This window comes from Pseudopodoces humilis, chromosome 10, assembly GCF_049639895.1.
Source record: "Pseudopodoces humilis isolate 2021_Gansu_Grassland_sample_001 chromosome 10, ASM4963989v1, whole genome shotgun sequence".
Classification (NCBI taxonomy): Eukaryota; Metazoa; Chordata; class Aves; order Passeriformes; family Paridae; genus Pseudopodoces; species Pseudopodoces humilis.
This window is the reverse complement of record NC_142209.1, coordinates 22,689,471-22,716,308: the sequence shown is the minus strand read 5'-3', so window position 1 is coordinate 22,716,308 and position 26,838 is coordinate 22,689,471. Positions and strand designations below refer to the sequence as shown.

General features: G+C 46.1%; 3 protein-coding genes across 3 annotated transcripts in view; 2 read left to right on the top strand and 1 right to left on the bottom strand.

Moving 5' to 3' along the window:
- GPBP1L1 (GC-rich promoter binding protein 1 like 1) overlaps positions 1-10,051 on the top strand; it is a 32,048-nt gene extending 21,997 nt beyond the window's left edge. Inside the window, exons 8-12 of the mRNA XM_005521114.2 lie at positions 3,308-3,448; positions 6,913-7,071; positions 7,812-7,936; positions 8,790-8,892; positions 9,129-10,051. Of these exons, the coding sequence (XP_005521171.2) occupies positions 3,308-3,448; positions 6,913-7,071; positions 7,812-7,936; positions 8,790-8,892; positions 9,129-9,275 (675 nt within the window). The 3' untranslated portion in view covers positions 9,276-10,051. The remainder of the gene's footprint in view (positions 1-3,307; positions 3,449-6,912; positions 7,072-7,811; positions 7,937-8,789; positions 8,893-9,128) is intronic.
- Positions 10,052-11,789: 1,738 nt separating this feature from the next.
- Positions 11,790-14,989, top strand: CCDC17 (coiled-coil domain containing 17). Its single transcript, XM_088060085.1, is given in 7 exon segments — positions 11,790-12,608; positions 12,710-12,839; positions 12,950-13,076; positions 13,140-13,263; positions 13,266-13,668; positions 13,887-14,056; positions 14,352-14,989. Coding segments are annotated over 7 exon segments (1,725 nt in total). The 5' UTR covers positions 11,790-11,978; the 3' UTR covers positions 14,493-14,989.
- A 574-nt stretch (positions 14,990-15,563) lies between these two features.
- Positions 15,564-26,824, bottom strand: NASP (nuclear autoantigenic sperm protein). Its single transcript, XM_088060293.1, has 15 exons — positions 26,674-26,824; positions 25,884-25,934; positions 24,999-25,109; positions 24,405-24,485; positions 24,139-24,236; positions 22,577-23,413; positions 20,663-20,745; positions 19,680-19,756; positions 19,475-19,548; positions 18,322-18,510; positions 17,930-18,096; positions 17,466-17,519; positions 17,301-17,372; positions 16,240-16,371; positions 15,564-15,733 (listed from the first exon to the last, which is right to left on the bottom strand). The coding sequence occupies exons 1-15, from the start codon at positions 26,733-26,735 to the stop codon at positions 15,680-15,682; spliced, it is 2,142 nt and encodes a 713-aa protein (XP_087916419.1). The 5' UTR covers positions 26,736-26,824; the 3' UTR covers positions 15,564-15,679.
- Positions 26,825-26,838: the final 14 nt, after the last annotated feature.

Genomic DNA, 26,838 nt, shown 5'->3' with positions numbered 1-26,838 from the left:
AACCAACATGTATAGATGGCCTTAGAAATTTTGAATAATTGATAGTGAAAGTATTTTAAAAGGTAAAAAAAAAAAGTTAGCTAGGTTATTCTTTAAAGAGATGTCCAAATACTTTGAATTCTAAAATATATTAATCACTGATGCTGGCTGCAACATTCCAACAAAATCTTCCCTATGATTACAGTAGATAGTTCTTACACACTTCAAAGATAAAAGCAAAATAAGAGACTCACAGTTTCTTTTCATAAGAAAGCAAGTTTAGAGCTTCTTTCCCTTTTGTAAATTTTTGTTAATTCAGGTTAAATTCTGCCAGCTACAGAAAAAATTGTAGTGGTTAAAACTATTATCAAATAATCTTGTCTAAACACTTAATTTGACAACTGATCTACTTCTTGGTAAGATGGGATAAATTGACCCAGTAAAAAGGTTATTTATAAGGAGTTTTTCATTCCACACACAGTTTTCAGTTCTTGTTTAGAGTAGGTAAACAAAATGCAGCTTCTAATGAGAGCCTCCTGTGGCTTTTATTTTTGCTTTTACAGCTTGATTGATACATATGTAGATATAGTCTGACCTGGGTTTAGTGTGGATGTCTTGTGTGTTCTTTGAAACAAAAGGCCAGAGGTACAGTTTCTGACCAGCCTGTTAGATTGTCTCTGGCTTCAAAGCAAACAGAATTTCAGTGAACCACAATGCATACAGCTTGTCTGTGTAACTGGCTGTTGTATGCAAAGATAATTTCTGAGGTCTGAAAGTTAATGCTGTACCAAGCTGTACCAATGCATGTACCAGTGTAGAGGCTGAGAGATGAAAATGCACTTCTGAAAGTTAAGGTAATGTGTGTCATTACTGCAGGTGATGATATACCTGTTGCTTGACAGTGCAGAATTTGGGCATAAAAATCTGCTTAGCTAATGTAGCAGCTTTAGAAGCAGCTACAAGTGCAACAGTAATTGCACAGCAAGTTGTTCCTTGCAGCTTGCTGTGCAATTACCATTGCATTTGTTGTAGCTGCTTCTGAAGCCCGTGGACAGAGGTTTTTCATTAATTCAGTCAAGGAGAGCTGCTCTTGAAGCTTCTCCTAACCAAGTTCTGAAATTAGACTATGTAGGTTTTGATTCTCCAGATAAAAAGAATACATTATTCAGTGCTCACACTTGGAATAAAATGACTATGATCTGAAGGTTCAGCATCTATTAAAAATAGTGGTAAGGTTTTTATTTAGCTTGCTTTACATGTTATTTAGTTAATTTGCATTCCAGATTGTTTATCTGTATTTAAATCAGAGATTATGGCAATATGTAGTTGTACCTGTCTAAATTTCTTTTAAGTTTTTACTTCAGTGAGTCCAGTAGGCCTGGATTACCCCTTGATTTATACCTGAAATATTGCAGTACTGGTAACAAAGGAAATGTTCTTTGGCTATTGGAAAATGTAATAATTTTTGATATGTAGCTCAAGAGATCAGTCACATTAAGCAGGCTATAAATATGTACTTAGTGATTTAGCTGCTGATTTCCAAGTGTTTACTTACTGAGGTGGTGATTACTGGGGAAGTGTGATATTCTTCCCTGGCAGGGTTGCAGTGGGAAGAATTATCTGCTGATGTCATCAACAGTGCTTTTGTTAATGAATGGTGACCATTAGCAATACCAAAAGGTGGGCTATCAGCATATGCTTAGCCAGAAAAGCTGTGTGCATTGATGTCTTTTTAAAGTCACAGCCTTAAAGCAGCTGTGGTAGGATGCATTAGCCTGGAGACTTCTAGAAGTTACCCAGGAATTGTAGTGCATAAAGTAGTATAGGTGTCAAAACATTCCTTTCCACGAAGTCAGCAGTATTGGAAAGGTGTCACAGGAAAACTGAATGAAAAATGCTTTTGTTAAGTTCTGAGCAGTTCAGAAAGGAAGAGAACTGGTGGCAGTGAAACAAGTGTGTTCTTTCTGGCTGATGGAGATGGCTGATAGTTCACAATCAAGCAATCCGTGAAGGTCACACTCAGCCACCCAGGGAAAGCAATAGGGGTCTGTCTTTGGACCTCTCTGAGCTGCGAGCTGCCCCTTTGTGGAAGGCTGGAGAGCAGCACTGGGCAGCTGAGAGCTGGAAATGGAACAGTGCAACCCTGGAGCTGTGAAGAGAAACTTTGTCAGTCATACTGCACCCTTATTTTAGTACACGCAATAAATATTGTGCAGATCAGGATATTTCTGAGGTTTGAAGGGCATGTTTTTAATGTGTGCTATGAATGCCATGGAATCTATTTGATAGGGTGGGATGCTCATTTTTAAGAGTGGAAGAGTAAATCTGATGGCCTCTCCATGCAATGCATTTTTTAAAAAAATTGGTAGAAGAACCCAGTGCACAGTGACAACATACTGAAATAATGCCTCTGTTCTCATTGCTGGCAGATTACAAGATCTGTTGCATCCCAGATTTAACTGAATCTCATTTGTGCATGAATTATTTTACTAGAGACATGAAGCTAGCTTCAGAAATCCAGTGGGTTTAAGGAAGAACCTGTATGTTTCAATGTTCTGACAGTGTCCTGCTAGTGCTACTTGGTACAGGTTTCCTCTTAGGATTGTTTTTGTAAAAACTCTCACTTCACAGTGTTTGTCCCTGACTGATAAGAGAGCTTCAAGAACAACATTCCAAGTAACAAGAACTTATCTTGAAGTCTTTGCTCTTCAGCCAAATGGCCAGTGTATTCAAAGGGATACTGCAGAGAGTATCCAGGGCAAAACAGCAAGTGATCCTGCACTGTAATAAAGTGGCTGCTTTTGCTTCTTTTTCTTGTTATTGTTGCTAATTTGGTGCAATGATGGACACTTTCAGAGCCCTAGGAAATAAATAATTTTCATTCTCACTCTGAACAAAACTATTGTATGATAATCTTCCTCACACAGGAAGTCCTGTCAAGTGATTGTAGCATGCAGTGTTCCCCTAAGAAATGTCATTTTAATTGGGATTTCTTTTTTTATTTCCCATCTGTGGGTACCTCTAAGATGAATTGCATTACACAGTGGTGATTCCAATTAATGAAGGGCAATGCTGGATTTTCTCTGAGCTCTTAATGGTATTTTACTGAAGGGTGGTGCCCAGGAACCAGAATTGTGTGTGATTTGGGGAAAACAGAAGATGCCAAGGGAAAAACGATGGGTGTTGAAATAAACCTATTGACACTGTTCTTGAAAAGTGAAGAAAATCCATACAGCATAATGTTGTTTATTTATTTCAATACTTGCAAGCAACACCACCTCATGCCTTACCATTTACTGCCCTCTATTTTGTGTTTTCTTCAATACAGCCAAGCCCATGGAAAGCCAACAGAAGTGAACATAAACCAGGCTCGCTGTCCTCCACCCGTGACTCTGCCTTTACCAGTCCAGTGTCTGTAACCAAACCAGCGGTACTGGCAAGTGGCTCAGTCCTTACCTCTCCCAAAGAGGTAAGGGTTGGGATAAGGGATAAGTGGGAGATTTTTTTTTTTATAGCATAAACATAAGGCTCTCTCTGCATGTGGTACCTACCTTTGCATCCTTGAGGGATGACTCACTTGTACATTCTTAGCACATTCTGCCACATCTAAAAGAAATAGAAATGGGGTTTATCTGGCTGTAAAGCCATTGGTGTTTGTTCAGCTGTATTAGAATTTTCTTCCAGTTAAAAAAAAAAAGTACTAATGCTTTAAATGGTGTTGTGTAACAAGACATATGTCAGCTTGGTGTTACGGGAGTGCAGATGCCAAGAACTGATATGAAGAGGTAGGCAGATTGATTCCCGTGATGTTTTTCAGTACAGGAAAGGAAGGGGAAGGAAGGTGATCTGCCTAATTTCCTTTCTCTAGAACAACTACACAAGCACTGAGTTCTGAGGGGTGTTGAAGGAGTTTAACATGTGTATGTATGACTTTTCAGCTACAGTATCTGTTTTTAATTTTGATGTTGGAAGGAGGTAATCTGCTGAGATGGAAACTGACTTGCCCCTAGTTTTGGTCTGAAGTATAGAGAGAACCCTGAAATACAAATCTCTTAATATTTCAGCAATAACTGTGACGGAGCACAAGAAAAAAAGAACAAAAATAGAACAGACTGTGATAAATTCCTGGCCAATGCAGCTGCTCTTTCCAGGTTCAACTTGATGATCTTGAAGTCTTTTCCAACCTTTATGATTTTGTCATTCTATAAATAATGATTCGCAACATCTGAAATTAGCTTGTTTTAACTGTAGAATTGGGGGATTTTTCTAGAGGTGCACTTGTCTTCTTCCGTTATAGACATTAATTCTAAAATAAGGCCTTGTCATCTTTATGGTTCTCTGCTTTGAAGACTTTACTTTTCAGCATCCTGCGCTTTTCTGCTTCAGCCACAGCTGAGTGTGCAAGCAGTCATTAAAGCAGTAGTTAATAAGCAGGCACCTATCACTTTGACAAAAAGTGTTGTTCCTTTCCCTTACCTTGCTTTTCTCTCTCTTTAGATCCAAGTTCTTTGTGCTGCTGACAGCCTTCCTTTTGTGTAATGCACAGCACAGTATGGACAGTGTAAATATGTAAACTTAAACAGGCATTCACGTTGTATCGTACAGGAATAGTGCAAGTGTTTCCTTTACCAGCCCTCAAGGTCTACTGTGAAACTCCAGTCAGTGAAGATGTTTGGTACCAACCTGAGAGCTAAACATAAAGGGCTTAAAAATTCCTTCCAGCTAAACTGGACACTTATAGTATGTTTTCCTTTGAATCTATTGGAGATTTACAATGTGAAAACACAGGTCTGTGGCCAGCAGATAGTACTGCAATCCTGGTTCTCCAGGACTACTACACATAGTCTCTGGCTTTTTGTTTTTGGAAGGGGCTAATGCACTTCCTGCAGAAGTGGTAAAAATAGCACCTTTATTCATAAGAGACAAGAGTGTGTTGGAAACTAAAAGGGTGCCAACTAGCACTGGCTCTGTCCCCACAAGCCAGTCTAAGGCAACCAAGTTACAATACAGCCTGAGTTCTTAAAATGAATTCAGGGTTACTTTTCTGTAAGAGTACCCATCCATGTTACACAGACAGACATCAGAACAAATCTGAGGTGATGCCTAGTATTCTCATTCATAAAATGCCAAACACCCAAAAAAAAGCAACACCAAAAAACTGAGATGCCTTGATGCTTCAGTCAAAGGGCTAAGCTTCCTTTAGAAGAGATGCCAGTTTACTATTTTAGTGATAAACAAGAATGTTTTGTAAAACATAACTCTTCTATAGAAAGTTATGCATAAAGCCAGAATTGAGGTGAAATGAATTCTCTTTCAGAAATATGTTGTTTCTAAACTTTAGCTGTAAATGTCTTCCCCTGATGTGTAGAAATTAAGTTTTAGTACCTCAGTAGTTTATTAGAGATCAAAACAGCCACTAGCAAAGAGTTCCAGTTGAGTATTTCAGATTACCAGAAGACATCTAATTTTAGTCTCCTTTGTTCATTGTTACCTTCTCTCACTGCAGTCAAACTAAGTTATGTTGAGAGCTTAATTTCACTCTTGTGTCAGCTTTTTATCCTGATATTTGCAGTCACCCGTTTGGTCTGTTACAACTGCTGATTTATTTCTTACTGTGTTGAATTAGGCAAAATCTGAAAGGTCTGCCTGAGAAATTACTGCCAGGCTGCATTTCCTTTCAGGCATTATTTCACACCAGTGTTTCACATGCAACAGCCATTAGAAATATAAGCAGCAGTTGCTGCCTTGTTTTTGGTCTAGTTCCCTTGATCTTTGCTCAGAGCACTGAGTGTGATAAAAATTTTTGGCACGGGAGGTTGATTTTGAAGAGCGTGAATTTGCAACCTTCCCCTGCAGCTTAAAAAAGTGTGTGGGGAGAAAAACACTACAAACTTCAGGAAATTTTACTGGTTTAATAATTGATTTTTTTAAAAATCAAAGTACGTACATGAAGAAAAAGAGTAGTTTTACATGCAAGATTCTCATGTCAGTTCTCCATAATAATGATTAAATTCCTCATTGTTTTAGAGTAGTCAAACATGAACTCCATCAGGAGGTTAAGGTACTGGAAACTTTGCCATAACAGGTTCTTAGATTCCTTTTATGTGCCCAGTCAAAACATGGAACAGATAAAATTGAAAGCTCACCTTGGTTAGCAATGCTCCTATTGCAGGATCATGGCCAGTACAGCCAGTGGGCCTGGTTCACAGACTCCAGATTATTAATGAAACTTAAACATTGTGGAAGAGCACAGGAGGTTTCCTTGTGTTCATGCACTGAGGTGAGCAGATTTCCCACAGGCTCCAGGGTTGTCCGTGTCTGCTTCCACACTGAACCATCTGGGCTGAGTGTACAGAGCCAGCAGCTGGCAGCATTCTCTCCAGGGGAGGATTCCAAGGCTGTGGCTGCCTGTTCTGCACCCGGTTGTGGTTAGTTAAGGATGTGACCACTCCCTGAAAGGAGATTACCTCCCCATAGCTTAATTTCAGGGTGGAGTCTGTCAGGATGACTTAAAATGCAAATTTGAACTGAGTCTGATTTGTTTAATTTGCTGATTTTTGTAGGAGAGGAATCCTGCATGAAGTTTTTTGCCCTAAAACTCTGTTGTTATTATTGCAGAGCATAGTAAGCTGTGTAGCTTATTTGTTGTAAGCTGCAGCTTGCTTGAGTTACATTACAAAGAAACAAACATATTCATGACTATGAATTGACTCCTAGGGGAAGAAAAGGAATTGAGTTGATAATAATAAGGGAAGTGAATGTGCAGGACACATTAGTATTTTGATGGGAATTTGACATTAGGTTGTGGTTTTTTGAGGGGTTAAGAACACCCAAAGAACTGATGAGTGTTTGAAAGGTGTAAGCACAGCCACTGAAGAGGCCTCAGGTTTGCAGCAGTGCAGTTTGATTTCTGTGTTCTCCCTCCCTGTGCAGAGTCCTTCCAGCACCACCCCTCCCATTGAGATCTGCTCCTCGCGCCTGACGAAGCTGATGCGCCGGACCACTGATAAAAAGAGCGAATTCCTGAAGGCACTGAAGGATGATAGAAATGGGGAGATAGCAGAAAACAGGGAATGTGACAAGCTGGATGATGTAAGATCACTGTCCTTGCTGTATATATGATCATTATTATTGAAGGAGTTGGGGCTGAAAAAGTCCTGAGCAGTGTATGTAATTCAGGCTCTGGAAGAGGAAGGGAATGACTCCCACTGGTCTGGCACACATGCCAGTGGAAATAGTGCACAGCAGTGATGGAGGGAGATGTGTAGCAAAGTGGAATGTAAGTGGATAAGTAGTAAATGAGGTGGAAAGGAAGGTTATAGATGTTTAAGGTAATCTAGATTTTTTGCAAGGATTCTCTAAGAAGAGGAACAGTATCATATTTTAACATCTTAAGTTGCTTTCCAACTTCCCTGTCAAACTGATTCAACAGAAAAGTAGAATTTTGTGCTTGTGAAAGGTGCAGGAATGTGGCTCAAGCCTCAGAAGCTCAGACCAGACCCCCAGATGCATATATCTGTGCCTTAATGTGTATGTCAAGTGTGTTCATATGAGCATTTAATTCTCATAGTTTTCTTGCTGTCACTCCGAGCTGCTGGTGATGGCTTTGCAATGCCAGCATTCACTCCCTTGGCGCAGCAGCGCAGGCCACCAGCATCCTTCATCCTGTGTTGTCCTGTCACAGCCAGGTACACATTGCTGCAGGTTCTGTAAAAAACACTGGCTCAAGGTGAAAGGCTTGGCTGGACTTTCAAAGGCAGAAGCTTGCACTTGGAACTGTGCTGTTGGCATGGTCTGTGCAAGCACACTTTGATGGTTTTATATTTCTTCAGATGGAGAGCAACAGCACACCAGAACCAAAGGAAAACTGGGAAGAGAACTGCCATCAGAATGGCCTTTCTCTTCCTTTGCCGGAGGAGGGGGAAAACCTCTCCCATTCACTGGAAGCAGAACACAGGTGAGTAAATGGCAGAATAAAGTGATTGGAGTAAAGGAGGGTGAATTCTTGGGCTGTGTGAGGAGAAGGAAACACTTTTGAAGAAAATTCTATTTTTGGGAAGCAGCAGTAGCTGTGTGTATGGAGAAGGAGGTTTTGGGGCTTTGTGACTAGTGCTGGACTGGGTGGGGTCTTATTGAAAGTAAAACAAGACACCAATTACAGGTGAACCAAGGCTTTGCCAAGGTCTGTAATTAAATTCCAGTGCTTTTTTAATGCCACATCCCTGTGTATCAGTGCTGCCTAGAGATACTTATCTGCCCACATTGGGAGTCAGCATGAACCAAGGGTGATTCTGGTTAATTTGCAAGCAGCTGTCCTAAATGTAATGGTTTGAAGACACACACCACAGTTTGTTTGCGCTTAGAATACTCCAGTGCTGCTTTACATGCTGTAAAAGTGGAGGAGAGTTAAGAAAATATTTACCTGGTATCTCAGGCTGTATCTCACATCAATGAATAAGCAGTGTGAGCATCTGGTGCAAGCAGATAGTATGGTTTAGGAGATTCTGAGCTGTGATACTGGTTTGGTTGCCTCATGTCCTCCTTCAGTGTCCTTGAGTTAGAATTTCAAATCCCTGCCTTCCACCAGACCCATTATACAGGTCTGCTGATGGTTAAATATTTGTAAAAGACATTGAAAAATGGTGGGTAAACACAAAGGATTGTTGAAGTGGTCTGTGATAGAGAGGATTCCCTGGTGAATTTGGAGTAATTTACTACAAAACCTTATTTTTCATGGACAAAGTGTTCCTTCCTTTGCTATTGTTCCCTTGCTTTGGTTCCCATGCCCCTTTTATTTTCTCCACAATCAGGTTATTGAAAGAAATGGGATGGCAGGAATATCCTGAAAATGATGAAAACTACCTTCCCCTCACAGAGGATGAGCTCAAAGAGTTTCAGATTAAATCAGAGCAGGTATGTTTACAGCTCTTGCTACCTGTGACTGCTCTTCTCCCTCTCCTTTCTCAAGGGCTTGTTCTTAAGGGTGTTCAAAAGGACCAAGCATTTAAGCAAGACTGTAACAGAATGGATGATTCTGCATCATCCGTGTGTGTATACACAGTTAAATGTGGCGTTCATCTCCACAGAGAGCTGGTAACAGTTACTCTCCACACTTTTACTTGTTTTAAAACTTAATTTCATTCCTACAGCGAAGAAGAAACGGATTTGGGAAGAATGGATTTCTTCAGGGCCGCGGCTCCAGCCTGTTGTTCCACTGGGGAAGCACTTTTAAGACAAAGATTGAGGACTCAGACACAGAAACAAGTAGCAGTGAAACGTCAGATGACGATGCCTGAAACTGGGCACAATAAAATTAAAAAAAATAAAACCAACCCAATAAACTCAGTTCATAGTTCAACACGTGTTTGGGGTTGTATAAACTAAACAGAGTTTATTCTGTCTCCAGTCTGTTCAGTTTTTTCTTTTGTTGTTGATACTTCATGCACAAGGGAAATAATTGTATCCCAAAGAAGAGAGAAATTGGCTTCTTTAGCTTTTTCTTTTGGTTTTGCCCTAATGCTTACTAGAAGTTTGTGCAGCTAGCAAATTTTGACAAAAATCCCTTGTGGGGCAGTGCACAAGTTCAGTCGTGTGAGCAGGACACAAGTGGCTGACTGATCTCTGCAACAACAAGCTTCTAACAGTGCCGCCGCATTGCCCAGCGCGCGGTAACGGTGTGCTAAAACAATCATTGTCGATGACAAAATGGCTTTTGAAGTTCTAATTATGTTAAATTAATGCTAATAACATGAATATTTTATTTTATTTTATTTTTTTTGGCGGCTCGGGGAGCTTCATCACTTAACCAGGCGTTTGTGGTTTTCTTTTTTTTTTTGGGTACAGCTGTAAAATATTTGGATATAGGAATTGTTTGTGTTCTTCTTGCAGCCTTGATATTCAGGGTGGATTGTAAAATATAAATTTTTTGTGAGATTTCAAAGATTAAGATTATTTTGATAACATTATTTACAGATTTTAAAAAGTGACTATCACATTGAGTCTGTATGAGGGGGAAAAACTACTGCATCAAAAATAACTAACTTGGAATAAATATTTTGCATCAGTTTGCCAATTCTAATTGTCTTTCTTATGTAAGAAGAGCTTTCCTCTAAGGGACCTGCAACTTTGGGGGTTCAGTAGCACTGGGGATAAACAGTTTCTTCTCCCGCTCTATTTTTCCACTTGGCAAACATTGTTGTAGTGCTCAGACTGCAGGAAGTGAACTCTTCCTTTAAGAAGGGAGAGGGAGAACAATGCTGAGATGACAGTCCATGTTTGGGGATTTTTTTTAAAGAAAATAATTCAAAATTATCTTCTACTAAAGCAGTTTGCTTTTTTTTCCGCTTCATACAAAACGGTGAAGCTCGACCGGTCGGTGTCACTTGTTCCTAGTGCAATGCTGCTGTTTATGTTCACAACGTGGCAAGGGAATGTCTGAATCCAAAGCTGTTTTCATTGAAATCTTTTTTAAAAATTCATGAAAACATTTCTATTAGATTAAAAAGAATTTTACAAACAACTCAGTTGTGGCCTAAGCTATTTTAGTGTCTGGTGTAAGTTCAGCTTGTTTTGGATTGCAAAGTGCTCTGGGGTTGTGCCCTGTTTACAGGGGGGTTGGATGGAGTCACACAAAGCCTGGTCTTGCTGACCTGAGGGGGTTTGTCCCAAGGTTGGGCCTGTGTGTTCTTGATCCACTCCTGGCCAGTCAGAGAGGATAGAGGTGTAAGAAAATGGTAATGTTTAGCCCTGAATCTTTGCATCAGGATTCAAGGGCACCTGCTCAGTATTACCAGGTGTAACTCTGTTACCTGTGCCTCCTGCTGGCTTTGGTGAACCCCAGTGGAGAGGGGCGGTGGGGCATTTCTTCATCCCTGTGCTCTGGAAACTGGGGTCCAGGGGCTGAGGCTGCTGGGGAATGCTTGGGGAAGTGCTGGGGCTCCTGTGTTACTTTGCACAAACCATCTTGTTCCTTCTGAATATTTAAACGCTGCTGTTGTCTGAAAGAGCTTATCCATTTTTTAAAAGTTTAGCTTTCTACATCCATTTTGATCCAAGTTATGCAGATCTGTGTGCACTGATCTCAAGAAACAGGGTAAATTTAAAACCACTTCACCTCAGATCTGTGCTGACAGCCACTTGGAATGGGGGAATTGGATTGCTGAGCACTGTGGAGTGAGACTGGCCTGCCCTGAACAGTACGGCTTGGCCTGTGTGTGCCAGGAATTCCTTGTGCTTCATACCAGATGTTGTGCCCTGACCCTCCTGTGGACTGTGCAGGGTTTAAACATCGATGAAGCTTTTGAAGTGGCAGTGGCAGCCCCTGGGTGACCCTGGTGGGGCAAGTCCCCATCCATGAAATAGCAGCTTTGTCCTGAGCAAATCATGAGTCCATGACGGGTACCGCTGGCAATGAGGTGAGGGGGAAAGCTTGTAGGCACTTGCCAAGCAGAGCTGAAGTGGGTGCAAGGATGGAATGCAGGGAGTTTTTTGGGAACAAAGGCAGGGCCTAGACCCCTGTGGCAAGAAAGGGCAGAAGTAGCTGTTTCACCTCTGTGTGGAGGTTGCCCCTTAACTTGAAGTCTGCTAAGGAGCAGCTAAGTGGGAGCTGCTGCAAGGTGGGCAGGAGGCACTCCTGGGCAGTCCCAGGGCCAGCACGCCTGTCAGCGAGCACTCTGGAACCACAGAGGGACACAGGACAGCAGGGCCTCCCTCATCTTGTTTTCTGTGGATTGCTCAGGTGGCTCAGCGACATTTTTTTCCCCATTCCAGAGCCCATGGTAAGCAGTGGGAATGTCCAGGGCTGGGGGTGCGGCCCTCCCTGCCCAGCCCAGAGTCCAGCATAGCAACAGTGGCTTCAAACACTGCAGCCACCGTCGCCAGCAGGTCTGTGCACGCTTCCAGCCCGTCCCGCGGTGTCAGTCCCGCAGGGGGACCCCCTCTCCCTGTCAGGGTGGCCCCCCCGAGTGATTCCACCCACTCTGCTTTCCAGGGTGTTGGACATGGGCGCCTTCCTCTGCCCCCGCTGCCGCTTGGCGTTCAGATCCCAACCGCTGCTGCGGGTGCACCTGGAGAAGCTGTGCCTCGGGCCCACGGCAACCAGCAGCTCCTGCCTCCATGGGGGAGACCCTCTGCCGATGGAGGGAGCACAGGATTCGGCAAGGAAACCACAGGACGTCTCGGTAGTGTGGAGCTGGGTCTGGCACAGAATGGAGACGGGTAGGAGGGAGGGGACAGAGACAGGGGACAGGTGCTGGGCTGTGAAACAGGGCATCACATCCTGGATGCAGCTTGATCTGAGCTGGGGTAGGCATCCATCCTTCCATCCCTTCACCACACAGCCAGCCCTTGGTGCTTACTATGCCAAAACCAGAAAAAGTATGTCATTAAGTGAGGGGAGTTTGGGAGTGTCACCTTTTTCTTCCCTTTGTGTCTGTGAGGTCGGGGTGTCCCAAAATACGGACGACACTGAGCCACGCCATCACTTTGTGCTTCGTGGGGTCCCACCAGCTGTGCGGGGACAGCGGGGACCAGGGCGGGGACATGGAGCTCCCCTGGGGGACGTGCTCACCCCCCGCGAGAGGGCCCTGCTCCGCAAGGCCCACCCCACTTCTAGGAGGCTGCCAGTGGAGGTACGGTGAATCCCAAATGCCAGGGTGGGCATCGGCAGCCCTACAGCTCCCCAGGACTGCGGGTCCAGCTCCCCCTTCCCGGTGAAACCCGTGTGCCGCAGGGAGAGCCCCCCCGGCAGCCGCTCCCACTGCAGAGGCAGCGGCAGCCGCCGCAGGAGCTGCTGGAAGCCCACGAACGCCAGGTGGCCGAGATCCGGGCCAGGACCCAGCAGCTGGAGCGACAGAGAGAGGGTAGGCACTGGCAGCTCTTTTGGGGCGATGGGGAGGCACGTGTGGGCTGCAGTAACCCCCCGAGAGTGGGGCTGTGAGTGCTGAGCCCCCGGCCCCTCACTGTCCTTCAGGGCTGTGCCGGCGGCTGGCGACGCTGGGGACTGGGGCACCTCCGGGCCCCGATCCCGAGCAGGGGGAGCCCGAGCTGAGCCAAGGCCCGCGAGACCAGGCCGGACAGGTCCGAATAGCACAGCACAGGTGAGCCCTGGCCTGAGGGGTCACAGCACAGAGCCTTGGCCCTGTGGGGTGCTCTCCACCAAGGGGCCTGTTGGCTCCCTCACCCCCCATGTGCCCATCTCCTCCCCAGGGCCAGCCTCCGCCTCGACACACTCCCGCCGCCCGCGGGGCCGCTCACGGCCGAGGCCAGGTGAGGGTCTGTGGGCCATGGCGGCTCCGAGCGGAGCTCCCGGCCGTGCCCTGCGGTGTCTGATCCGGGGCTCCGGCAGGGCGCTGCAACTGTCCTACCTGAGCTCCGGGGGACACGACCCGGCCATCCTGGACCAGCTTCTCCACCTCCAGCTGGAGGCCACGGTGCTGGAGAAAGGAGCCACGGGGCTGCGCAGGGGCGGGCGGATGGGTAAGCGCCAACACCAGGCCCAGGCCCGTCCCCCCACAGGGACCGGGGCCCCACAGCCAGCACCTGAGGCACCCCCGGCTGTGCCTGCAGAGCCTCCCAGCACTGGCACACACGGTCTGGATACGGCACTGCTGGCCTTGGAGCTGGAGAACCGGCGTCTGGAAGATGAACTGTTGGCACTGAAGGTCAGGAGGGAGAGGAGAGCAGATGCTGGTAAGTGATGGGTCCCGTATCTGCTTCTGTGTCTGCAGCATCAGAACCCTGGGCTGGACACGGCTCCTGGAAATATGGGCAAGTGGAGGGGGGCTGCAGCTCTGGCTGGGCTCTCTGCAGAGAGCAAGGAGAGTCCCGGGCCCCTGGTGCCCTGAACATGGGCCTGGTGAGGAAAATGGCTGCTGTAAACCCCAAGGTGACAAAATCCTGTTGCCCAGGCTCGCGGGCAGCCCAGCAGCACACGGAGGAACTGTCCCGGCTTCAGGCAGAGGTGGGAATGCTGCGATGCCATGCAGAGCAGACGAGACCATGGCCACACACTCCTGTCTTCCCTCACCCTATAGCCCCACCACTGCCACCAGCCCTGGCCATGCCAGAACTTTTCATGGTAAGAGCCTCAGCCCAGGGTGATTGCCAGCTCTCCAAGGAGAGGGGAGTTGGGATTGGGCTGCAAGCTGAGATGGGATGATGGGTGTGAAGGTGCAAGCCTGGGGACATGGGGAACAGTTCCCATTGCTGCACTTGGGGATAGAGCCACTGGGGCAGGAAGTGAGTCCCCACCAGTGCTGGACCAGGGGTGTGATTTGCTCTGCACACCCAATGACACACGTGAGGGAATAACCAGGCAGCTCCCAGCCTGTCAGGACTCTCCTCTCCTTGACATCACTTTTTTCCTTTCCCAGGAGCACCCCCGGCCAGCACTGAGGCCTGGCAGGCCCGCAACTCATGCGGCCCCTGGATTCCCCTTCACGCCCTTTGTGGCGCTGGAGGACCCTCCCCCTGCTCAAGAACCCCCAGCACAAAACAGGGCTCCCAGAAGGTGAGCCAGGAATAGGCCATGGCCCCACTGGACAGCCTTGCCACCTCCTCCACCATCCTCAGTGGCAAAATGGGACTTCAGTAACTACTAGGGTGATGAAGGGATGGCAAAATCTGTGTTTGAGCTGCAGAGATGGGTTTAGGGACCAGCTGTAGGTTGGTACCAGGATCCCATCCCACAGTGCTAGGGTGGGTGGAAGTGTACAGGATCACTGCTGAGACCAAAGAGGCTCTGGGCATTTCAGCAGGAAAAGGACAGGCAAACCCAGTGGCAAACTGAGTTACACAGCTCAACCTCCAGCTCAGGACAGAGCCCACAGCCAGAAGAGTGGTTAACACTCCTGCTCACAATGGTGGATTGGGGACAGGCAGAGGACAGAGGGGCACAAATTCCATGCCCTCAGGCACATCCCTACATGCAGCCCTCTGTAGGGAAAGCCTAACCCAGGGCCTACACAGCTCAGCTCTGGGAGCCAGCAAAAGCCACAGCCAGCTTTCCAAAGTGTCAGAGGCCTTGTGCTACAAGTTCAATAAAAGGCTTCAGCTCATTGCTCTTCACTTCTTGGCCTTTTTTTGTACGTTCACATCCCAGGGCAGGGTCCCAGCCCCACCTCGGTACTGAAGCTGGCTCAGGAGACAGCCTTGCCCCTGCTCCTGGGTGTAAAGTGGAGGTCAAGCAGAGATAAAAACACACAGCAATGAAGCCCAGGATGTTACAAAGCTTTCTTTATCAGCCTTCCCCACCATCTTTAGGCTGCTCAAAGCTGAGGGAGGCACTATCAGAACCCACTTCAGGCTCAGCCTTGAATGAACAAAACACAGCCCCAGCTGTGACAAGGCCCCAGCAGAAGGAAAAAAGGTCAGATCCCTGGACAAGACAGTGAAGTTCAGGCAATGCTCTCCTCCTTCCCTGCAGCAGCCAGCCCTTCCTGGCCTATCCAACCCTCTGCTCCTGCCTAAGGAATGTGGGGAGAAATGCTGAAGCTGAAGGGAGCATGAGCCCAGCAGTGGGCCACAGCTGAGATCTGCAGCCCAGGGGGACAGCCAGGAGCAGAGGAAGGTCAAGACAGGGACCATTTGCTTACAATCTTTATTGAAGTCATACAAAAGTTGCCAAAAAGTGAAAAAATACACTATATACAAAACCATTTTCCTTGTAAGGAGAGGAGTGTCCAAGGTTAAAGAACCATTATCATACTGTGCTTTCAACTGCAGCCCCTGATTCTGCTTGTGGCCTTTTCTCTGTCTAAAAGAGAAGATAAGGGTTTGTTTTTAAAAGACAAGACATAGTCTTACAGCACCAACTCATGCAGCAGCCCAAGGGTTCTGTAATTTGAAGATTTACGTATGTGAGCTTTGCCAGTCACCAGAGCCCACCACTATCCTAAAGCATTGAGAGTAACAAGTGCAGCCCAGGGGTAAGTAATAAAACCCAGGAACATTAAAAACTGGGGGAAGACCCTGTGCTGGAGTTGAGCCCAGCAGAAAAACACCCAGAACCTGTCTCTGTCCCACCCCAGAGGTGACAAGGCTCCACAGCTGGGTCTGTCCAGCCCATGCAGGGTCAGCACCACAGCACAACATGCATCCTGCTCATTAGGAATATTCTTCATCTCCTCTGGTAAACCTTGTGAAGGACAGCAGGCAATAAAACCAGGACATCTACCAGGGACAGAACCATCCCTGAACAGAGAGGGGGGGAAATAAAATAAAAAGCACGGCCCAGACTCCTGGCTCAGCTCAGCTGCCCACCTCCTCTTCCATTTTTTCCGCAACCTCATTTCCACTGGGGACAGACTCCCCACCACCACCATTGACAGCCGGTTCTGGTTTAGATTTCTTGGCTTCATTGTCTCCCTGATGAGTCTCCTCCTCTGGTTTCCTCTGAAGACAAAATTGTTTATAATCTCCACTAAGTACAAGTCAAAGTTTAAATCTTTTTGAGAAATTTAGCATCAGCTGTCACTGCACATCATCTACCCAGCCTCTGCTTGCCAGGCTCAGGACAGACTCCCCAGTGCTGGGGTTTAACCAAAGCTTTGATGCTCTGACACCACTGTCTCAACCACAGTGACACTTAGGGTGCCAGCATCTCCAGGACTGAGTTATCCTTAGTTACATTCTGGCAAGAAAAGGTGCAACCACTGAGTCTGTAACAGTTCCAGGGTAGACTTACGGCATCTACAACATTTGAAATTATCTAAAGCAGCAGCTCCAAATCACTCCAGCACACCTGAACTGACAGGCCAACAGAATAGAGGCAACATAGAACTGAGAGTATCCCCTGCAAGATCTTAAGTTTTTATTAGCAGAGAACACATAATATTTAAAGGAACCAAGTTCTCAATATCTGATATCTTTAAGAGGCAGTTTATCGTTACCACCAGTGTGCCTTGACTATTTATTAAGTCCAACTCCCAGTTTCCTTTTGGAAAGAAGGGAACCCAGCCCAGCCTGGTTGATTGCCTTTTTCTTGGGATCTGCAGGTAACCTTCTGCTCTTGAGGGTCCTCAGCAGAGGAACCTCTGTTGTTTACAGAACACCCGCAGAAGCCACACAACTGGGTCAGATTTACATCAGTGTGGGTCTGGCAGGGTGCTGAACCACCAAGAATGGTCTCCTGGAGGCCAGATGACTCCCAGACTGATTGCTTCCCAGTGGAAAGCAGTTTCATACACTACTGGTTTTACTTTTGGAGTGTCTTCCCATTATACAACTACGTTAAGAAAAAATACTTTTTAGACAAATCCAATTACACAGAGCAAGCCAGCTGTACTTCAACAAACTGCTTAACAACTCATTTCTGGACTCACCTTTTTCCTGACTAAATGAGATATGTCTGTTACACACTGAGATGCACCATCAGCTCCTTTCCTTACTGGAATCTGTTACAAGACAGGCATTGACACATGAGCAAATGCAACCAGTAATCCTTAGAGCAGATGAGAATTAACAACATTCATTTTAGATTAACTTACTGTGGACACAGAACCACGGTCTTCACTTTGTGCAAAGCCAGATGTAGTTCCAACCTTAAGAAAAGCAGAAAAAACAAACTATGGCAGATGATACATGTGAACTGAGTGAGATACAGAAAGCCCAAGTCTTTCACATCCCAACACTGGATTCTGCACTTCTGCACAGGACAGATGCAATGTGCACTCCACATGTGCCTGGCCCATCATTTCCATCCCTGATACATTAAATGCCACAGAAGCCTATCAAATTCCTGTTTAGTTTGGAACAATTATTATCAGGGCTCTTACTAAATATCCTCTTTCAATGTCAGCTGCCTCTGTTTCCTTCTCACAACCACAGCCTGGTAATACCTTTGAGCAATCACCAGCCCTTGATCAAGTCTGAGCTCCTCCCATTACTGATTTACTCTTAAGTTCCACTGGAAGAAGGGCTGGGTCAAAAGGAAACCTCAGGACACACTCACCAGAGTTGCTTTCAGTCCTAGCTCAGCTACTTTTGCACTCTTCTGTGACTCCTTTGAATCTTCTATCTTCTCTTTAATTTCAGGAAGCAGTCCCTTCAGTTCTTCTATCTCCTTCTCGTCCTCAGGGGACCCAGCGTCTGCCTTCTTGATCCGCTCAGTCAGTATTGCTGGGGTGAAACAGTTATCAGGGCAAAACACCTCAAGACAAAGTAACTGTCCAGTTACCACAATTCAGAAGCAACTATCTATCTGCCAACAAACAGTTTTAACAATTCTGCCTTTGGTGTAGTCTGTCACCACTTTCAGCCAAAACACAACACAGCAGACAACGAGCACCCCTCACTAATTTGCCTTGTGAAAACTCACTAGGCAGAGTTCAGAATTCCACATACCCAGTCTCTTGTCTATGACCTCCATGGACTTCCCAAACTGCAGCACGGCCTCGTCGAAGTCGCTGTTGTAGTGGTAGGCCAGGGCGAGCTGGTAGTGGCTCTCGGCCAGCAGCCGGTCGTGAGCCTCCAGGTACTTCTGCTGCAGGGCCAGGCAGGCCTGGAACTCCTCTATTGCCTGCGTGTAGTTTTCTACAGGAGAAAGCCCCAAGGTCTTTACAAACCTCAGTAATTATCCACAGCAGCACCATCTAAACCCTGGTTTGGTTACTCCATGTTTTGTTACACATTATACAGTGTGCAAACAGAACCACCACTGAATGCAGCAGTGCTGGGCTGCTTTCAGGCTGTCAGGTGACAACAGTGCCTCCCCTGAGACAATGTCTAGGCCAGCTCCTCTGATTCTCTCACAAGTGGTTTGTCTAATTTCAGCACAGAAAACTGAGCAGCCAAGTCAAAGCAGGGACCAAATCCTCCTGCTTTACCTGCTACCAGGAACTGAATGTAACCAGTCACAACTGCAACACAGACCTGGACCTAAGGACAGTGCCACCTTCCTGCTAAGCTCTCCCTGAATGTGCTCTAGTGACATAAGATATGACCCTTAGTCTGCAGCCCTGGCCCAGAAACCTGTTGGATTATTTCCAACACCTGCCCCAGAGAACGTATACATTTGGATTTAACAAGATGAAAACACATTTTTAAATTAAAAGCAAGCAAGACATTACAAGGAACAAACCTGGGGCATGCTTCCTACTCCTTTTTTCTGCTGTGTAACACAAGAGTCTTTCCTGACTATAACTTAGGATTTGGGATGGTCTAAGAGGGACAACTATTTTTCATGACAATTTCAGCAAGTCTCTCAAGTTCACAAGCAAGGTTTGGTCACTTCAGAAAGCAGAACACAAGGCTGACCTGGCAACACACTGCTTCCTACTCAAACTTTTTTTTCCTCACTGCTCTGCAAAAGCAGACTATCCTACTTAAGGCACCAACAATTACTTCCAAAACTTCTCACACGGCTGCAACTATCATGATGAGCCTAATTTTTTCTCATCCTGACAGTCTTAACTCACATCTGCTCACTTTAAAGTACAAAACCCAGTGAAAGAAAGTAGAACCAAACACTTTACACGTGAGAATTCACATTACTTACCAGATTCAATGCTAACTTCTCCTAACTTCAAATGGGCCTGAGCTGCATGGAGCTGAGCTTCTTTTGTTTCTTGTCTATAGCAAGAAGAAAAAAATAGTTTCCAAATCCTGATCAGAGCATGCCACATTCTCTAACTGGTTATGCCACCATCCAATTTACACTGAATTTCTGTGGCATATACCCAAATTAGAACTTCAGTCCTTACCTCTTATAAATTACTTTTGCTAACTCCAGCATGTCCCAGGCTAACTCAAGATTGCCAATTTCATCCTCCTCGCTTTCCTGTAAAGACCAGAAGCGCATGACAGATTAAATGACTTGGTCATAGATCACATCAAACACCACCACTAAATTCCCAACCAGTGTTATCAAGGAATCAGTTTCTGCAAGAGGTAAACATCTCACCACTAGGAAGGAAAAAACAAAACAAAACCAGAAAATGCAGAAGAGGTTATTGCATCAACTAAGCCTTTGCCTGGAGTAAAGATGTTTCAATGGAACGTTAACTTGCATTGCTTTGTGATATGCTTTATATTTTTTCCAGAAAAAGCAGGGCACCAAGCACCAGTATTATCCAAAGAGCAAGATCTTGGTTAAGGTTCTCTTTAGATGAACCAATCAAGTACAGCTTTTATAATGAGACTTTGACCTTTGTTGGTATAGTCTGAGAAAGTGACAGTTATCTCAAATGCTTAGTGCCACCCCCTATGAGGCTGCAGATTTTTCCAGGCATTTTGACTGCTGCATCAATGCACATCTCACGTTTGAGGAGCACCACGCTTCTCAAACAATTCCCATCCTAATCACAGCTTACTGGACCAGGAGACTTCAACATGTACAGTAAAACTACCAGACAAGCAGAGAATCAACTGCTCCAAGTAACTCCAGAGACAGGCTGGAACAGCTCTCCCTGCCTGCCCCTGCACCACCAGGCCACATTAGCTCAGCACACCACAAGCATTTGTGTCAGAGCAGCTGAACAAACCCATGTTTACAGACACAGCTGAGCTAGATGCCACAGTGCAGACTAGGCCTAACACTGGCCATTCCTAGGCAATATTGGCTTTCAGAAGTACTTTCCTACACAGAACTAAATAAAACACTAATAAGCTTTTAGAAGGACATCAACATCATATTTAGGCCTAATACTGCATCCTTCCATAAGCACTGGTGTCAGAGCAACCTCACCTTGTCTTCCACTGTCAATTCATTCTCCTTATCATCTTCAGCTTTATCATTTTCTTTATCTTCCTCTTCAGATTCTTCTGTTTCTAGAAGGCAAGTAGATGCATGAGGACAGTTTTTGTTACTGTGCTTGCTCAACATGGAGTCAGGCAGAATATGCTATACCCAGCCGTTATCTTTCCAGTGACAGGTTAGAGGTGGGATGTAAGAAGAGCATATACATTAAAGTCTCAGCATCAGCAGCCATCTTGCTGACACCGTTCAGCACTGCAGACTAAAGCAGTCCATAAGTTTAACTTCTTACTGTCCACAACAGAAACTTACATAGAATTTAGTTCTCACAAATCTGTTGTCAGCTCTCACTGAAGCCACAAGGTCCTGAGCAGCCCTAGAGGCACTGGCCAGCTGCTGAACTTCACGCTACAGAAAGTGTTCTCAGCAAGATAGCTGCCAAGCTGCACACAAATTAGTCTGTTTCTGAGTTCATGATCCTCATATCAAGGATTTAAGTGTCAATGTTAATGAACCTCCTCTTGTGTAGTACACTAATTTGACTTTTGACACTATGCAGAAGCATCACATCATCTGTTCTACCAGCAGAAATTTTGGGAAAACGTGCACGAAGGAATGTGGCTAATAACTTCAGAGCACTGGCTGGTCTGCAGGCTGAAGTCACACACATAATTCCTGTATCACAATCTCTGGCTAATTCCAGAACAGGAGCTTGATTGAGGGTGGGGGCAGACTACAGAGCCTGCGAACTCACTAGTGTAACTTCCAGCACACACCCACCACTGAGAGGGCCAAACCTGTAAACATGACGTCACTGTGTACAAAGGGAAAACAGAAGAGATGTCAGGATGCTAAGATTTAAGTAGTGGGAGGAGTTTGGAATGACACAGCACCAGACCAGATGTTCCAGAGGGTCCTCACACTCCTAGACTTGGGGCAAAAAGCAGCAGTATGTGTGCACAAGCAGCCTTTCAGCACTGAGGGTGAGGAACAGGTAACTACTCTTTAGTTTATCTTCCGTGATCCTCTCTCCACAGAGACACCCTCTTAGGCCACTGCTCAGCCAGTGAGTGTTCACTGTTCTTAGCAGAACAAATCCTTCCAGGGTCCACGACTGTTTAGTCTGAATATTTGCCACTCCTGAAGTAAGGCACTGCCTGTGAAGATGAGTTACTGATAAGCCAAGCTGCAATTACAGTTCATCAATTAACTTGTGCAATAGAAGGCACAAGCCCACTAAGGCCACAAAGTACTGCTGCAGCAAAGGGTGCAAGTCTTATTTCAACAGAGCCCTGGAAACAGCGATTATGAAGCAGGGAAGCAGAAGGGCAGAAGCTGGACAGCCAGAAGACTGCACTAGAGCAGCAATAAGGCTTTGGCAAATCAAGTTTAGATTTTCTAACTAAATTCTCCCTAGCAATGACTATTAGAAAGGAACTCTTCATTGGAGTCTTTCTTCCACCAGAAGTAAATTTACTGCTTTATGTGTTCAGCTGTTCTTGTTTTTTTCACCACCAATTTGAAATAAAACACAGCTATAACCAGAAGCAATTTGTGCTTCAAGTTATGTGAAGGTTAGTGCAATACACCCAGATGCATGCAAGTGAACATCCATTCAGTATTCTCCACCAGCCTAGCCATTGCTTACACATTTCACAGGGCTGTCAGTTTGCCTTCAAGTAAGACTTGCTTTGCAGTTAGTTAAGCGTTAGTCAAGAGAAACCGAGACTATTCACTATTCCTTGAAACTTTACTTGTATGTAAAGTCCTTCAAGGGCCCCTTTACTGTGCCTTTTCCTTATTCTAAGGCAAACAGAAAATTCTGAATGGAACACTTTTTTACCCATTGTTAGCCAAATCCATCAAGTCATCCACCCACAAGTACTTTTCTCCTCTCAGTGTTACCTTCTCCCTCTTCCATCAGGTCATCTTTCTTTTCCTCTTTCTCTACCTTAGCAGCAACTTCAGCCTTTTCTTTCATGTCATTAGGTGGCTCTTTGCCCTCTGTGGGCACAGGTTCCTCTGAAGACTCTGTCTCTTTAGATTCACCTGGTTTCTCTTCTGTAACTGTCTGTACTGGCTCTTGTTTCTCTTCTGCCTTCTGTTCAGCCACCTCTGCATCCCCTTCTGCAGCTTCTTTCTGTTCCACAGCAGCTGCTTCCTCTGCTTCTGCCTTCTCTTCTACAGCTGTCTGTGCCTGCCCTTCTACAGCCTCTCCCTTCTCCACAGCTGGCTCTTTTCCTGTTGCTTCTGCTGACTGCTCTCCCATCTCTCCCTTCTCTTCCACAGCCACTTCTCCCGCTTCAGCCTCTTCTCCAGCTGCCTTTGCCTTCTTGTCTGACACTTCTGTCATTCTCTCCTTCTCCTCAGTTGCCTTCTCTGTCTTGTCCTCAGGCACAGTCTTCTGCTCTTTTTCTACCTCCTTCTCTTCCACAGCTGCCTCCTCTTTCACAGGCACCTGCTTCTGCTCTTCTGAAGAGCAGAAGCTCTTCTGCTTCTTCTGTTCTTCTGAAGTTGTTTCTTCTTTTCCCACAGAAATCTCAGTCTTCTCTTCAACCTCTTTGGGCTTTGCATCCTTGTCAGCAGCTGCTTCTTTGGGTTGTTCTTCTGTAATCTCTTTCATTTTAGCATCCTCTTCTTTGATTTCCTTCTCAGATAGTACTGTAGACTCCTCTGTGGACTTTTTGGCCTCTTCCCCCATGGCGTTATAAACCTGTTCTCTCAACTCCTCCCTTGCTTCTTCTACATGATTGAGGAAGCATAAACATTTCTTCGAGTTTAGTGATAAAGACATTAACGGGCACTGACAACACCACCCTCAAGACCCTCAAGTGTGTTGGTTTGTTACCAAGTTGGATGACTTTCCTAAAAGCTTCATTTTCCAAGTACAAGGAATTAGCAGACAACCAACATAGCCACTTGATCTAAACAAGTCCCTTCCCCTTCCCCAGACTGCAGCATTGCAAGCGGCCGCTCAAGCAGTGTGCGGTTGTGCAGCGATTTTAGTCACAGCTAAGCAAGAGGTGCCAGCACTTTAACAGTCTGGATGGACAGGAATTCCTGCATCCTCTCCAGCTGCGGGGAGTATAAAATAGCCACTGCTCTTGGGACTTTGTACAGACTCTGACCTGTGGGACTACACACACTGTACTGCTACAAGGTTACAAAGCAGTTGGAGTCAGCGGTGAAGCTTAAGAAAGCAAGTTTGAATGCAGTGTTTCAGGACAGACACCTGGTGACCCTTTACACATGCTTTCAGTGACCAGCCCCTTGAAGATGTTTTACAGGTTTTGCTCATCTTTAAGCAAGACTAAAAAAAACCAAACAGAAACAGAGTCCATTCAGACTGCCAAGAGTTTCAATAGAATGATTCAGGCTACCTAAGATACCAGTGGACTAAACTTGGATCATTCCAACAAGAAAACACAGCCTGGTGCCTCCATGGCAGGGTAGGCAGCTTTACATACCATCAGCAGCTGGCAATGCAGAGTCATCTTCTGCCTTTTCTCCTTCCTCTTCCACCTGTACCCCTTCTAAGGCATTTCCCAGCACACCATTTTCCATTCTAAAGGGAATAGGAGTTTGTTATCCCTTGAATCTTTTAATACCGTAATTTGAACTGCACAAGCTTCAATGCCACAGCCCATCACACCCAGGGCAATTCTGTCCAGAAAGGAGTGAAATCCTGTTACACCAGACACACTCTTCACCAAATGACAAACTGTCACCGTACCTTGCCAACTCCAGGAGAGATTTTCCATAATAAAAAAAAGCTTCTGCACACTCATCCGCTGTCTCACCATATTTTTTACCCCTACAAAAATAATAAAGAATTATTTGCCTGTGCCTGCTTTAGATTTGGATATGTGAAATTGAACATTAACTATTCCTAGAGAAAAGGATTACTTTCTTGGCTCATTTCCCATTGCTTTAAACAAATATTGAATGCTTCTCTCAGCTAGATATGGCTCTCCAACGTCCAGATGAGGAAATTAATCTGTAACTCAAAAAGTACTATTCACAGAGACTGACCAAGACTAGTGAACAAGTTACTAGAGAAGACACCTGCATAACAAACTATCAAATCCCTTTCCCTCCTTAGGCAACTCTATTGGTAATGCCTATCACAAAAGCCACCTAAACTGCACACCAGCTACAGCACTGTCCAACTCTTGGATGACTTTAAATAGTTTGCCCCCTCCTCAGTTGCATTCTAAATTATAAACATGTTAGGTAAAAATCCCAATCTTTCTTGCATAACCCACATCAGAAGAGACAAGCTAAAGCCCAAGCCCGGCAAAAACACACAGAACATTCTACTACTCACAGTAAGCTTGCAGCTTCCTGGAATGCATTCACAGCAGCTGGAATATTTCCCATTACCAAGTGTTTCTGTCCCAAACCCAATAGTTTCTTTGATTCTCCGTCCACATCCATACTGTAGGAAGAACAAATGAAATACAATTTTTTGCTAGTTTTCAAAGTAATTTCAGCTTTCAAAACCTAGTCTGTTTAATGGAAAAGAGAGCGGCATACATTAGAGTGTTTGGAACTATCAGGGTGGGTGGGATTTGTTTGGTTTTGTTTGTGTAAATCTGAAACAACTGATAGCTTCAACACCAAGGGAAGATAGGCAATTTCATCCAATCACTGCAATTATCACAATCTGCTGTGAAAAAGGCTGCTGAAAAACATACTTTAGAAGCTGCACACCAACACACCACAGAGCACCACTGATTCATTTGCCAATGCTGAATCAAGAAAAATAAACTCAAGTTAAAACTTCTCATATCACAGCATGGTGCATCTGAGAAGAATGACAGATGCAAGTGTCAGCTTCAATTGAGTGTATCTCACACAGCTTCATTTCCACAAGGTTCAGCCCAGTATCTCACATACTGGGATGAGAAGCTGCCCATAGGAATACCATCTATCACATGCCAGCGGCATACTTGTGCCTCTCCAGCATTAATCAAAGACCCAAAAACTTCAAGAACAGCTAGTATTTTTGTATGTATCAGTCCCTGAAAGGGCCTTGCTATAAAAGATTTGTGCAAACCACTGGTGAGCACAGGTTTTCAGCACCTACAGCATGCATGGGAGTTAAGACTCCAAGTCTAAGAATCAATCTGAAGGGTGACCTTTGTGTTCCACTCAGTAACTCCAGGATTTTGTGTTATTTGGTAATTGACAGTTCCAACTCCCATCTCACCTGTCTGTCTTGTCTGTGGATGTGGAAGGAGCTGCCAGTTCCTCTTCCATCCTGCAAACAGAAAATCGAATGTTTTTTTAATTCACGTTTACATCCAGCCACTCATTTCCCGGCACGAGCTGAGCTCTCGGGGATGCAAAATCAGCACTAGGAGTCTGGATTAGAGGTGCTCATCCACCTCGAGCGGGCTCAAGCTCCGCAGTTCGGTGTTTATTGTCGGAAGGAAGGCTACGAGGGGCTGTCAGGCCCTGCCCGGCCGGTCCCGCGCAGACAATGGGGCCTTTCCCGCCTTCCGCCGGCCCCGCCCCCCGCCCTTGGCGCCAAACCCCGGCGGCGGCTCCTCACGGGCCGTCGGTCACGTGACACCCACCCCCTTCCCCCAGCCCGCCCCGCGGCTTCGGCTGCCCCCAACAAAGATGGCGGCGGCCGCGCAGCGGTCACGTGGTGGCTCCGAGCGAGCCGCGCGGGCCCAGCTGGCGCCGGAGAAGCGGGGCGGCGGCACGTACCACCACCGGCGGGGGGGACGGCGGAGGCAGGTACCACAAACGGCGAGGGAGGGACGGGGAAGGCAGGTCCCACAAACGGCGAGGAGGAAATGGAGGGGAGGGGGGGTGTGCAGCTTCGCCAGCCCGACCAGCACCCCCAGCCCTACCCCTAAGGAAATCCGGCTCCTCTTACCCCCCCATCCCCTCCGGTACCCTGCGGCCCGAAGGCGCCCCCCCTTCTCCCCTGATACCCCCCGTCCCCGACTCGCACACACCGTAACCGGGGCCAACCCGCGCGGCCCTACCTAGTCTGGGAGGCCGGCGCGGGCTCAACGCAGGGGGGAGCGGCGGTGGCCGAGGATTGCATAGAAGCTGCTGGAGGGAGGGGCGGCGGCGGGAGAGTGCAGCCCCCTGCCCCTCCGGCTGGCTATATACCCCCGAGGACACGCCCCGGCTCGCCGGGCGGCGCG